Source organism: Lemur catta, chromosome 1 (assembly GCF_020740605.2).
Source record: "Lemur catta isolate mLemCat1 chromosome 1, mLemCat1.pri, whole genome shotgun sequence".
NCBI lineage: Eukaryota > Metazoa > Chordata > Mammalia > Primates > Lemuridae > Lemur > Lemur catta.
Genome location: NC_059128.1, coordinates 39,233,876 through 39,248,653, shown reverse-complemented (window position 1 = coordinate 39,248,653; position 14,778 = coordinate 39,233,876). Strand labels below are relative to the sequence as shown.

At 32.3% G+C, this 14,778-nt stretch overlaps 1 protein-coding gene across 1 annotated transcript in view; it reads right to left on the bottom strand.

Moving 5' to 3' along the window:
- Positions 1-9,641: 9,641 nt before the first annotated feature.
- The window catches only part of EXOC5 (exocyst complex component 5), a 57,091-nt gene continuing 51,954 nt past the window's right edge, over positions 9,642-14,778 (bottom strand). The window contains exons 16-18 of the mRNA XM_045566602.1: positions 12,823-12,931; positions 12,416-12,631; positions 9,642-11,791 (exon numbers count right to left, since the gene is read on the bottom strand). Of these exons, the coding sequence (XP_045422558.1) occupies positions 11,603-11,791; positions 12,416-12,631; positions 12,823-12,931 (514 nt within the window). The 3' untranslated portion in view covers positions 9,642-11,602. The remainder of the gene's footprint in view (positions 11,792-12,415; positions 12,632-12,822; positions 12,932-14,778) is intronic.

The following is a 14,778-nucleotide window of genomic DNA, read 5'->3' as shown; positions in this document are numbered from 1 at the left end:
TGGGAACTTTGCATTTCTATATGAATTTTAGAATCAGCTTGTCAATTTCCACAGCAATTTCCACCTGCTGATTTTTATTAAGATTTTATTAAACGTATAGATCACCTTGTGGAGAATCAATTTATAATATTGAATCTTCCAATTCATGAATATGGCCTTTCACTCAATAATGTTTTTCTAGTCTTATGCATAGATGTCTTACATGTCTTTCATTAGCTTTATTATTACATATTTAATGTTTTTGATGCTTTTGTAATTGGTATTTTTAAAATTTTTATTTTCAAATTGCTTATTGCTGGTGTAAAGAAATACAGCTAATATCTTGTATATTGATTTTGTATACAGCAAGCTTACTAATTTATTATGATAGTTTATCTTATATGGACTTTCTAGGTACACAACCAGATCTGCAAATAATAAGTTTCTTGCTTCCTGCTTATTGCACTGGTGAGGATCTCCAGTACAATATTAGGATAGAAGGTATTTTTCCTTCATTACTGATTTCAGGAAGAAAATTTTCAATATTTTCAATATTTGAAAATTGTTAAAATGTTTGGTATATATATTTTTGTAGATCCTTTTGTTTCCTAATTCGCTATGCTTTTTTTATAGATAATTTCATTAACTATTTTTTCCTGCTTCTATTGGTATGTTTTTTCCCTAGTTCTGAAAATATGGTAAATTTCGTTGATTTTTCAAATACTTAACTTTTCATTTTTAAAATAAATCTGATATGGTTTTGATGTATTTCCTTTTTATATATTACTGGGTTTGGGTTGCTAATATTTTGTTTAGGATTTTTGCATGTTTGTTCATGAGAGAGATTGTTTTGTAATTTTCCTTTCTTGCAATGTTGTCTTTGTTTTTCACATCAAGGTTATGTTGGTATCATAAAATGTGTTGGGACGTCTCCCTCCTTTACTATTCTCTGAAAGAGTTTGTACAAAATTGGTATTATGTCTCCCTTTAACGTTCAAAGGAACTTATTAAGAAAGTCATCTGAACCTAAGTTTTCTTCACAGGAAAGCCTTTAATTATGGATTCACCATTTTCAATAAATACAGGACTGTTAATATTTTCTACTTTATCTTCTATCAGTATTGGTAAGTTTTAAAAATTTTTTTGAAATAAAGTAACCACCTAATCTAATTTTTAAGTGTATTGGCAAGAGTTGGCCATAATAGCCTTTTTTTTTTTTTTTTGAGACAGAGTCTCACTCTTGCCCGGGCAGCTAGAGCGCTGTGGTGTCAGTTTGGCTCACAGCAACCTCAAACTCCTGGGTTCAAGTGACCCTACTGCCTCAGCCTCCCTAGTAGCTAGGACTACAGGCATGTGCCACCATGCCCGGCTAATTTTTTCTATATATTTTTAGTTGTCCAGCTAATTTCTTTCTATTTTTAGTAGAGATGGGGTCTCACTCTTGCTCAGGCTGGTCTCGAACTCCTGACCTCAAGCAATCCTCCGGCCTCGGCCTCCCAGAGTGCTAGGATTACAGGCGTGAGCCACCGCGCCCGGGCCCCATAATAGCCTTTTGTTTTCTTTTTAATGTCTGTAGAACTTCTATGGAAGTTTCCCTTGTCATTCCTGATATCAGTTGATTGTGCTTTCTCATTTCTTCTTGATCAGTCTCTGCCAGAGTTCATCAGTTTTATTAGTCTTAAAAAAATCAACTTTTGTTTATCCTTTCTCGTTTGTTTGTATTTCATTATTTTCTGCTTGCTCCAGTTTTTATTATTTCCTTCTTTCTTTCCTTTCTTGGTGTTGAATTTGAAGCTTTATCTTAACTTTTGGAAATGTATATTTAACTGTTTTCAGCTTTTCTCCCCCAATGTATGCATTTAAGGTTTTTGTATTCCAAAAGTTTTAAGTTGCATTTTTACAATTCAAATATTTTCCATTTCTATTGTAATTTTTCAGACTCTTGGGTTAGAGTTGCATTAATTTCCAAATGTATGGACACTTTTTAGTTATTTTCAGCTTAATTACACTGTAGTCACCGGACATACTCTGAATAATTTCAAATTTTTGAAAATCTTTAGAACTCTACGGTCTAGCACATAGTCAATTTTATAAATTTTCATGTACATTTGAAAGTGTATTCTATGGTTGTTATGGGTGATCTTCACTTTGTTTTATATAATCTCCTTCACAGAAAATAAAAAATTAAAAATTTTTAAAGACACATTTGTCTTTACTAAAGTTAAATATGCATTACAATTAGGATATTTGCTAAATACAATTTCAGAGTTTTAATGAAATTCATATTTATAGTTTTCTTATTTATTAAAATATTCAATATTCTGTAAATGCTTTCTTTTGGTCAGTCATTAGTAACCACAATGAAAATTATTTCATTTCACTGTGTTAATATAATTCCTAAAGCAGAATAGAAAGCATCTGCAATATAAGGATGACAACATGTAGGGTTTTCTACTACCAGATTTGGAAATAAAATTACCTCCACAGGATTTGCTAATCCTTTGGTTATCTAGTAGCCTGCTTTAACTAACCTGGTTATGTCAAACTTTCAAATGATCAAAACAATATGCTTTCAAAACACCTGTCTGAAATCCATCAAAAAAATTAGTTTGTAGTATATGCATAATTTGTAATTACACTTTCCACATATTATTGCCAAGAAGTCATTTTATTGACCTTGCTGAGATAAACATCCAATTTTTGGGATTCCTGTTAAAATACAATGGCTAAGAATGTTATAGATCTGCAGTATCTTCCCAGAAGAGACTACTTGACATCCTAAGTGTTAAGTGGAAGACTTGGCTTAGAATTGGGAATCAGGGTGTAAACCATTCCAGCATGTGAACAGTCCAACTAGAGGAAGTTGCAGTCAGACCTTCCAATTTACACTTCCTAAAGGACTGACATCAGGGTAACTGGTGTCATTCCCTTTGAGTCTACCCATTACTACATTCATACACTAAAATGACAGAAAATTATTTTGCTTTAAGTAAAAATTCAAACAACCATTTATCAAATTATATATTATTAAAATTTCAAAATCATTCCATGTTTCAAAGCCCTAGAATAGATTTTTTTTCTCCTGCCATAATTTCTAGCAGATTAAGATGTTTAAATTTTAAACATCACCTGAACTAAGTTCTCCTGGTGAAAGAGTAGATGTCCTTTCAGTACTTGTTGACATTCCTCCTAGACTTACTTTTCCTAATGTATATTAAGTCCATGGTGTTAGTATTCACCAAGACATGTAAGCCAAAAATCCTAGAATCATTTTTGATTCCTTCTCTTGCTCACCCTTCACAACTAATAAAGCAACAACTGATAAGTCCTATAGGTTTAATCTTCCAAATGTTTCCTGAATCCATTACCTCTTCTTCATTCCTGTGCTACTCCCCTAGTTTAGGCCCTCACCATCCAAAGTGATGCACTAGCCTGGCTTCTGCTCTTTTCTCTCTTACAGCCCACTGCACAGATTCTTACCAGTTATGTTTTTCTAAAACACAGAATTGTTCATGACATTCATCTGCTTAATCTCCAATGGTTTTCTCTTATCTTTATGATAAAGCCTAAATCAACTGCCATAACATTTAAGACTCATAATATGCTAACTCCAACCCAACTATTCCAGTTTTACTTGACTTTTTTGATGAAACACACACTCTGAGCTCTACTCGCACAGCACTCTTCCTTTCACGTCTTTGCAAGTGTGAGTTACTTTGTCTAGAATGTACCTTCCCTCGTCTCACTTCATGAAATGCTACTTATCTTTTAAAAATCCGGCTGAAATGTAACCTTCTTTGTGAAATCTTCCTAGAGGTAATAGAACAAAAAGGTAATAGAACAAACAATGGCTCTGGAAGCTTGAGGACGTGAGTTTGAATTGACTCTATTACTTTTTAGATACATAATTTTGGTCAAGTTATTTAACTTCTCCATGCCACAATTTGACTATTTCATGTGAAGTTTATCTTAACGTGTGTTAGATCCAGCCCAGACAGACTCCTTTCTCACATGAAGTCTATCTTACTCAACATGTATTTTTTTAAAGGCCTACAAAAACAACAATTGTATCATCCTTTTTCCTTTGAATTTTATTAGAAAAAATATCCTATTTGTATTCAGCGCTTAATGGTCATATGTTCATTCACACAGTTTCTCTGATGTATCGTTATTAAATAGCAATTACAGTAGCAAGGAGATATATTACAGAAAAACATGGTATACATTTCACATTTAATTCCTTCAAAATTTAAGTTGCATGTCTTTGGCATAACACTTTACCCTCCTCAATTCAGCTTTATCAATTTGCTCACTACAATTAAAAAAAAAGCCAAAAAACTCACCAAAATATAGTTGTTTCTGAGTGATGAAATTATGAGTAATTTTTTAAATTTAGAATTTAAAAATCTTTACATGATTCCTGTAATGACCATTCTTATTCCCCCAGTTGGGTCCTACAGCCAAAACGTCAGTAGCTGAACGGGGTGAGGATGCCATCCTCCTGAGTGGGGCAGGGGGAAGTCCAGTATGGGGTACTGAAGCTCAAGTGGGGTGACGGGAGTGTCACACAGAAGGGAGTGTGTGTGTATACATGTAAAATATTTATGTGTGTGTACACACATAAAGCTTCCTAGCACTATCCATTAAGAAGGAGTAAGGGCAGTGATATCTCAAGCATAATAAACACATCTCATGTCCAAATCTTGGCTTCTGATTATCAATTTCACTAACAGGTGGAGGAACGGTTGATTCCAGAGCTGGGGCCTAGGCAAGTACAAGATGAAGTTGGGAAAATCCTATTGTGCCCAGCAGTAAGAAAGTGCTTTAAAAATGGTGGGAACATGTCAAAAGAACACAAGAGCCAACTCGAAGAGGTTCCTACTGACTAAACTTGGGACAATTTGAGATTTGGTAAAATAATAGATTATAATCCATTGAACAGAAAACCATAAATCTGACACTGATTAGGAGCAAGATCTATATAACTTCAAAGTACCTCCCCACAAAATATTACATTGGGAAAACTATTATAATAGCTTTGCAGTAGAGAAGCCTGATAGGCAGTACCTTAAGCAAGCGATCAAAATGAACATCATCAGAAATGAGCAAAGAGAAATTGTGCACCACCTGACAGGATGCAATGAGAACACAGAAGCTGTAACACTGCCCAAAAAGAACAACTGGAATCTAATCATGAAGAAACAGAAATCTGTATGTAAACATCTTACAAAATAACTTGCCTACAATCTACAAAAGTGCCAGGGTTTACAAAAGTCAAGGATAGACTGGGGAACTGCGTCAGAGTGAATGAGACTACGAACACTACAACCTGAAGCAACATGTGATTTTGAACTGGATCCTAATAAGGCATTATTGGAACAATTGTTAAAACTTGAATGGGGGTCTGAGGATCAGATGGTAGCAATATGTCAATATTAACTTCCTAATTTTGATGTTGTATTGTGGTTATACAGAATTCTTTCTGGAAATACAAAAGTATTGGACGGTGATACAGCACAATGACAGCAACTTACTCTTAAAGGGAAAAAAATTTATTTGTACAGTATTTACAATCCTTCTATAAGTTTGAGATTTCAAAAATTTTTCTTTAAAAAAAGCATAATGCCTAAAACTAATCAATAGATTTTTTACTTAACGAGTTGATAAAGGAATTCAATGTGATATATAACTCTAAAAAACATAATTTTAATGATGTTGAACTTTGTCCAATTCCTGTGTCCACTGTGCACATACATGCTTTTTAAAACTGTTTTGGTTTTGTGTCATTAATTCCCCCATAAAATTGTCTCAGGACTTTCAGAATCTTGTTTAAACACAAACACACACCCACACACCCTATTAGGATAGTGAAATGTTCATAGATGCTGTGCAGTAAAGTTATGTGAATTCTTTTTTTGAAATCAAACAAAAATGTAGAGATTATTATAAAAATAACTTCTCCCCCTTGTGGCAAAAATTGAAAATATATTCCACTGGAGAATCCTAATAGAGAGGCACTTAGTATTATTCCTTATAAAGTATTTTTACATAATTCAGTGAATCCCCATGTTATCTTCTAAATGGTACATAGTATTTAAAAAATATATATACTTAAGAGGTAGCTTCACAGTGTTCTTTAGGTCAGCATTGTCCAGATTCTATTTGGATAACATTCTCTGCAGCAAAAATCTGCAGGTTTGATAGAAATGCCACAACAAAAGGCTAGAGTTCAAAGGAACCAAAGTTACTCACAGTGTAAAGATTAAAATGATAGGCAGGAAAAAAGGGATGGCTTCATTCAAAGGCACCTGCCAATTTAAGATTACAGGGGCATCAGGAAGGCTTCCCACCTCTCAAAACTTAATCTCAAAAATCTGAAAGTACACCACTGGAGATTAATTCCTTTGAGTTAGTTCTATTCAATCTTTACTTAGTTTATTAATATAAAGATATGCTGAAAGGGATAAGACATTTTCTTCATTTAAGATTCCCAATGGTGAAAACAAAGAAACTCACTTATCTGAGCTATAAATGAACTTAACCCTCCACATTTCTTCCTATTAAGTCACCAGGCACTGATAATTCTATGTTTCACTGACCTTTCACTGATTATAATTTAAGTGGTTTTTGAAAGTAAACTTAATTCCAGTTTCAGACTTTTAAATTAAAAGTGGCTCAGTTGGATACTGTCTCTTAAACACAGTAATATAAATATTAGTATCTTGGCTAAAATGAATTATTGACAATTTTAATACATGTTGCACAGTACATATTAATATAGAAAAATACATGTTATCAGCAGCATAATGTTGACCATGTTCTAATCCATTCCACCTGCTCAAATATTAGTGCAAATAATTATATATTTGTAATGCATCACTGCTGTCTAGCACAAATCTATGCCTTCTGAATAAATGACTTTCCTCTGAAGTTGTTTGCTATTTGAAGTATGATGTGATATATTCTTATTTAAACTGGCTTTTTACGGTGAGGCGGACTACAACCTTCTAAAACCACTTAGAAAATGAGCAAGTATGTTTAATTACTTGTCTTTCCCCCCGAAGTGATATTTAATCATAAAAACTGGCACCTATCAAATAATAGTGATAAAATATATCGGACCTAGTTTAAAAATATGAATTTTGTTAAGCCCAAGGTTATCAGCCTAGCTGTTTCAATTCACCAATTAAAATCCCTATTCTCTAAGTATCAGGTCTCTCTCCAGTATATACTTCAAAGGTGGTTTCCGCCCTAAATTTGGAAAGAGAAATGATTGATCAGTGGTAGAAATAAAAGGTAAGAGTTATGGCAGTTTTTAAAACCCTTAACATGCAATTTTGATTACATAAAATGACTATCTATTGCTAATATACTAAATACTTTTTGCCCTATATTCACTACAGCATTAGGCATTTAAAAACTACCAATGCACTAAATGTTTAACAGAATTGGCAAGCTTATGACATTTTAAAACAATTTCCTTTTGAACTTAAAAATACTGATTTCCTCATATCTTTCAAAGAAGAGTTGTCATTTACTCCTGTATTACAAAATATGATACAAAATACCTGGACTCTTTCTATTGTGAAAATTATTAAGCAGAAAAAGTATTACGATTATATAAAATAATACTCAATAAAAAGAACTCTGTGATGGATAGATTTCTATTTGGTATAATATAAACTTAATATACAATTAAAATTTCATGACTATACTTAATACAATTTTAAAAACCAAACTTCAAAAAAAGTATGACCACACATTGAACACGTTAAAAAAAATACAATAGTAAACTATATTGACCCTGTATACCAACTTCATAATCTATTAGTAAATGCTACAAAGAGACCCAAACATTGGATGAAAAAAAAGATTAAGCAAAACTAACAAGCCTATCAAACTAAAGGATCTATTTAATGTTACATAACAAGAATAGTATATAGAACATGAAAGTAAATGAGAAAGATTTAGATTTCAATCTGAGCCTTTTATCAGCTGTAGACCTTGACTGGTCTACTTACCTTTTTGTGCCTTAGGTTTTTCATCTGTCAAATGGAAATAATAGTACCCAAATCCTAGGGTTGCTCTGGAATCAAATAATATATGCAAAGGACTTAGCACAGGGTATGAGACTTAAATTTTAAAAATGTAGCTATAATTTATAATGCACTAAATTTTTTAGATTGCTAACTGTTTTTACTTCATGTAGAACTATTTAGTCTAACAATATGGACTGGTCTTTTCTTCCAAAGCATATGATATATTACAGGATAGATCTTCTCAAGCAGAGAGAGGTAATATAGAAACTGAATATAGTTAGACTAACTGGATGAAAGTACAGAATGCTTTGTATGTCAAATTCTCCATTAGAAATCAGGAGAATTCAGTATGCCTCTGGAAAACATGTCACACTTCTGAGAAATCAAGAGACAATATGTGGGTAATGTGCAGAATATTTTTGCATCAAAAGAATGTTAATCTCCCAGATGTGAGTTTTGTAGTCACCAAAAACTATGTACTGAGTGAACCTTGCTATCTCTCACATATAGTACAAGCATGCCTTAGCCACTACCCTACAAACAAGATCAACTTAAGAGGTTTTGTGGCATTTTAGGAACCAAAATCTCTTTACTCAGATACTTGTAAATATTTACCTGCATAAGTGAGAAAAAAGTATTTTCAGGAAGCAGTAAATTCTCCATTTGGAATCAATCTACTGGTTGATAATTAAATTATTTCACTGTGAACCAGAAGGCTGGTATTCAGAAAGTGAAATATTAAAAAAAAAAAAAAAAACAAGAAAAAGAAAACAAAAACAAAGTGAAATACTTAGAAGTGAAAGGGGAAATAGAATGGTCTAAAATATAACATAAATTAATCTACTTTAGCAGCTCTTTTTGAAAAAAGGAAAATCCTAAGGACTTGCAACTATGGCAATCCTCAAAATGAGACCAATAATTATCTTGGAATGGTTAGATAGCTGGTCATCTGTCTATGGATTCATCTAGCTGTTATTTAATAATTCCTCATAAGGCCTCTTCATCTACTCTGGTTGACTGTCATTTTCAACATCATAATTTACAGAAGTTAAACTACCTTCCTTAAGCCTGTGTTCTGTATTTCACATAGTACACTCAAGTTTTAGAAAAACAATTTGCATTGTTTTACAGCATATATTCAACTTTGATACATTATCTAAATATTGCATGTTAGCTCATGTGGAAGTGTGGAATACTGCAAAGATTCCCCTTATTTAAAATGTTAAAGTTAATAATATACAAAGCTCCATTATCTCTACCTAAAATTTTACCATTGTGCATATGAAAAACATTTTACTTATTGATCATCTCTTTCAAGTCATAAATTTTGGGTATAATTTTGTGATAGCTATAAATATGAAAATACTTTAAAAATCAGAATACAAAGAATGCATATTCCTTCACACAACACTTTTTTTTTTCCTTAGAGAAAGACCATCTATTTAGGCTAAATTTCTTATCTTGGTTATAGTCAGTCAAGTATTTTTCTGCTAAAAAAGGAAGTGAGAAGATCTATGCTATGAGAAATAAAAAACATCTTAAAATTTTAAATAAAAAAAATCATTTATAAAATTCAGCATGGATGGTCTTAAAATGTAAAAAGAGTGAAATAAAAAAAACAACTGCAGGGAATTTGTTTATTGAACATTAATAGTAACACTTCTAAATTACGTATTCATTTATGAGTTTTCTTTGTCACTGTCTTGTCAACGGACATAATGAAAACTATTGCACAGAACTCAACCATGGAAATAATAACAAAATATCTAAGCAACAAGTATATGCTTTACATTTTAAAAATTGACCCAAACAAAAAATTTGAAGCACTTCTCTGATTGGAAGTCTTAAAATGTTATCTCATGTTTTATTTGAGATTTTTTTTTTTTTTTTTTTTTTTTTTTTACAAATTGACACTGTACAAAGAACTCAAATGGCCAGTAAAACTACTGCCTTAAAATTGTTGGCTTTAAGTAACAGAGGTATAATTTGAATTCACATCAGAGCTTTCTAAAATGGCAATAGTAACAAGCATGACTTTCTCTAGTATCCAAAACCTGTTCTGGCTCTCCCTTGGCTAAAGAATAGAAAATCAGACAGCCTTCTAAAGCTGCCACAATGTCCTAAAATGCTTTGACAAAAGTTGGCATACTTCATTTCCCTTGCTTACCTTGATAACACTGGGCTAAACATAAAATGGAGTAAATTCGGTAAATAGTAACTTAAACAGTAGTTAGCTCTGGACCTAGAAGGTTTGGTAAAGTTGATTACCATTCAGAATAAGGTTCTCAAATGCCAAGAATGAACATTAAAGTTTATCTGTTTCTAGAAGACTATGAACCACACAATGGAAGCTGAAACACTACATATAATTTAGAATACATTCTTGCAGAGCACGCTTATAGGGTTTATAGAATAATGGCCTTTCTAAATTTTCACTTGATGTTTAAAATTTTATAAGTGATTTATTATGTCACCAAATTAAGTTAAGCCAATTAACTATATCCAAGTAGGAATAACTTCACAAATGCCTTGAAAAAGAATAACAGAGCTACAGATATGAAAAGCAACCAGTCTTTGAAAAGCTTATCTCCAGACTTAGAATACACAATGATAGCTATCAATTCTCAATTCCTGTTAAAATAGAATACTACCTGAATGTTCAGCCATCCCATCTTATTCAAGTTTAGCATGAAAAGAGAAATCTTAAAGGACTGCATTGTTGCTAACCACTGTCAATATTTCTCATATGTATCTTTTAGACTATACCTCACTTTTTTTTACTTCCCTTATAATATTAAAATAATGAATAAATACAGTTCTTTAGTTAAGGTCTGCTACCTTATCTAAAAGTGAAATATAAAATAAAGTAGTTTTATTAATTCCTTGCTAGACTTGGCTTAAAATCTATTTACCAAATAAGAAATAGTAAACTTTAAGTCTTACCCAGAAAGCAGACATATTATGAACCACTCCTAATATCTACATAAAACATTTCACCATTTTAATTTAGTTTATGACATTTTTCTTGGAATTGTATCATTGTTATACCTCAGAAAAAATCCAATCAACCAACCGCAGAAGTTATGCTGTTAATCTTTTGAAAGAGGCAAAAATTCTTCAGGAAAACTTAAAATAACTTGATTAACAATTACCAGTACTAAAAAGGACATTAAGAATTGGTGAACAATAAACTTGGTTTTGCTGTATTTCACCTATTATTAATGCATAACAGAATGGTAAAATTTCCAAATGGAATATGTTAAAGAATAAGAACCAGAATACTGGTAATATTTCATTTGCCTTCTGATACCAACATTTTCCAGAATGAAAACAGTCACATGTAGTTTTACAGAATTTGAAATTTGTAAGTTCAAGAATGGAATTAAAATCCAATTTGGGGGGGGGAAAGCAAAATATAGCTAGTGGTGTCCAAACATCAAATAAAACCTCAAAGGTAACTATGGCTGCTGTTTTCTTCCAGTCATTTTTTCCATAAAATGTTGGCTGTGTCATAAGGAGTCTCCTGTGCTTTCTATCAACCAAGGCCTGCTGAAGTACAACACATTCCCTTTGTAAATTCAACCTCAGCTGAAGTGTCGAGCAAGGCGGGCAGATCTATAGTCAGCACGAAGTTGTACGAAGGAGTGAAGTATGTTCTTGTCCAGATTAGCAAGTTGTTCTCCTGAGCAGACTTGCTTTAAATTGTCTGGGGCAACTACCAGAAGATTGCAAAGTGCATGCAGAGTATCAAAAAGATGTAATACCAATGGAATCTGAATTGAGAGAAGGAAAAAAATAACATTGAAACAAAATAATTTGCAGTTTTACAATAGTTTGTAAACTTCTCACATATAGTCAGTCAGGACTTACTGGTATGGGAGGAGTTCTATATATTAGAAATTTTTTAAAGCACCTAAAGGGTTAAAACTCAAAGATTTCAGTAGTTACATAAACTCTATAATCTTTTAAAAAGGTTTTATGTCAATTTCCTTCAATAGTAACAATCATTTTATAGTTCAGTGGACTAGAACTAGTTATCATTAATATAGAACTTTTCTTAAATAATTTAAACCTTAGGAAAAAATGATTTCAGAGAGACATACATGAAGAAAGAGTATTATTTTTCCTAATGTGTGACATATACAGCACTAGCCATGGAAGTCAATAATGCCAGGACTGTGGAACTGAAAATAAAACCTGAGGCAAAATGTGTTAATATTGAAAATATAATTGGAACAACACTTCTTCAGGTAAAGATGTGTTAGATCTCTCTCATACAATATCAACAAAAGTTACAAACTTTTCACTAGTTATTACATACAAGTAAATATAGATTTTTAATGGGCTGACTTATGTTTCTGCACCTATTTACAAGTTTGATATTTATGTATACATACCTTGAAGTCTTTGGCACATTTTCTATATTCAGCTACATCACAAATTGCTAACATGCCACCCATACAACTGTAGGAATATTGTTGAAGATGCTCATAAATAAGTCGATGAAAACGTACTCCAAGTTCCATTAAAACTGTGTCTACATTCTTCCCATCCATGGAGTTTTTAATCTTCTCCACTTGTTTTCGTACATAAGCACAGACTTTTACACAGGCCTGTAAGAGGTTTTCTACACTTATTATGTAGAAATGTATATTAGCTTAGCTAAAGAGAAAATACATACAGTTTCTCATTAATCTCTAAGTATAAAAAAAAACATAGGGCGTAGTTAGATACACTAATGAAAATGTTAACAAAGTATTAACAAAGCAGCTATTCTTTTAGCAAATTGAATCATTTTACTCACATTAGTATACTGAATTAAAACATTGTTTTCATCTTCTGGCTTAAAATCTGTTTTCTTTTGTTCTGCAGCCAAGATATGCTTCATTTGTCCAATCATACAATTTAATGTCCTAGAGAATTAAAAACACAATACATTTAATCCATTTAATTTATTATACATTTACTTTTATATTACTTGTGCTAAATTAAACTAAAATTATTTAATTTCATGCCACCATAAAACTATTTTGCTATTGGTAAATTCTAGATTTTAGAAAAAGTCCTAGGTCTTAATATCAAAGAGCTCTTGGTTTTATCATCTTCCTGCTCAAAACAGAGGGCAGATTCTTTAAACAATACTTTATTTAAGAAAATCTTAAAAATCTTAGAAGCCTGTTACTAATTCATTTCCTTAACAACTAAGGATCCTCAAAGGCAAAACAATACACAAGTTGAGTACCCCTTATCTGAAATACTTGGAATTAGACGTGTTTTGGATTTTGGATTTTTCAGATTTTGGAATATTTGCATATACATAATGAGATATCTTGGGGATGGGACCCAAATCTAAACATAAAATTCATTTACGTTTCATATATACCTTATACACAAAGCCTGAAGGTAATTTTATACAACATTTTTCATAATTTTGTGCATGAAACGGAAGCATCAGAAAGCAAAGGTGTCACTATCTCAGCCACCCATGTGGACAATCTGTGGTTGTTTGGCATCACCATCATGCCTGACTCTGAATTTATATACCAGAGAACAATCATTTTTTTACATTTATTCACATGTAAATACTTAACAGTAAAAAATATGACATCCCATTAGTACAGTGAAAAAATAATGTGTTCGGGGTAACTAAGCACAGTGGCAACACCATAATACTTGTATTGGCTATTAAACAGCAGCAACAACAAATGGCAGGCTTTCAGTCTCCACCTATGATGCTGTATTTTGATTAAAAGGTTACTGTGCACTGTATTTTTTTTTTTTTTTTTTTAGGTGAGAAGAAACATCCAAAGCAATTGAGGGACCAGGAAGTAGGTCCTCTAAGGACGAGGAGGCATTCTGCTGAATGGCTTTTTGAATGTTTCTTTCAGTCATCTGTCACATTAACAAGAGTTTTTATCTTAGAAGTCTCTCTTTAATTTTTACAAACTGACATGATTCTTTGTTTTGTTATGAATGCATGCTGCCCTAATCCTTTACTAAGCCTATAGCACGTTTTCTTGTCCATGTCGTCCATAGGCACTTTTTTGGCAGTGTTGGCAACATCATCTTAATCATCGCAATTATCACAATCACCTTGATTCAGAACCATTTTGGTTATTTCATTATCAGTCAATGAATGAATAACTGGACCCTCAATTTTGATGTTAAACCTCTTCAATTTCCACTTTGTTCAGCTTACTGATGGACTCTGAAGGTATATTTTTTGCATATGTAAACAGGTCAGACATTTTTTTCCTCACTTCACATACAGATAGAATTCTTCAAAGTCATTGCTTTGTTCATCATCATCACTGAACACAGTCATAGGCCAGGCATGCACAACTATGTCTTTAGTCATTGTGTTCCAAGTGTTGGCAACAGCACATAAGGCATCCTTCATGCTAAATAAACTCCTTCTGAAAACCTTCCACACCTATACCTCTAATCACTGCTGCTGGCATGCTGCACAAGAAAGTGTTTTTATAATTATTCTTCATTGATCTAAGAAGATCCTGGTCATGAAGCTGAATTAATAAAGCTACATTTGAGAAAAAGTACAAACATTACTTTTAATGAGAATTTCACCTGGAGGATGAGCAGAACTGCTGTCAAATGACAAATCTTGCAGTTGTCATCCAGTCCATCTTCCCTGCAGTAAAAGCAAACCACTAGTACAAAATGTTTATGAAACCAATCAGAAAAAATGTTGCTGATAATGCATGCATTTTTGTTAGCATAATAATGGATTGGCAAGAAATTC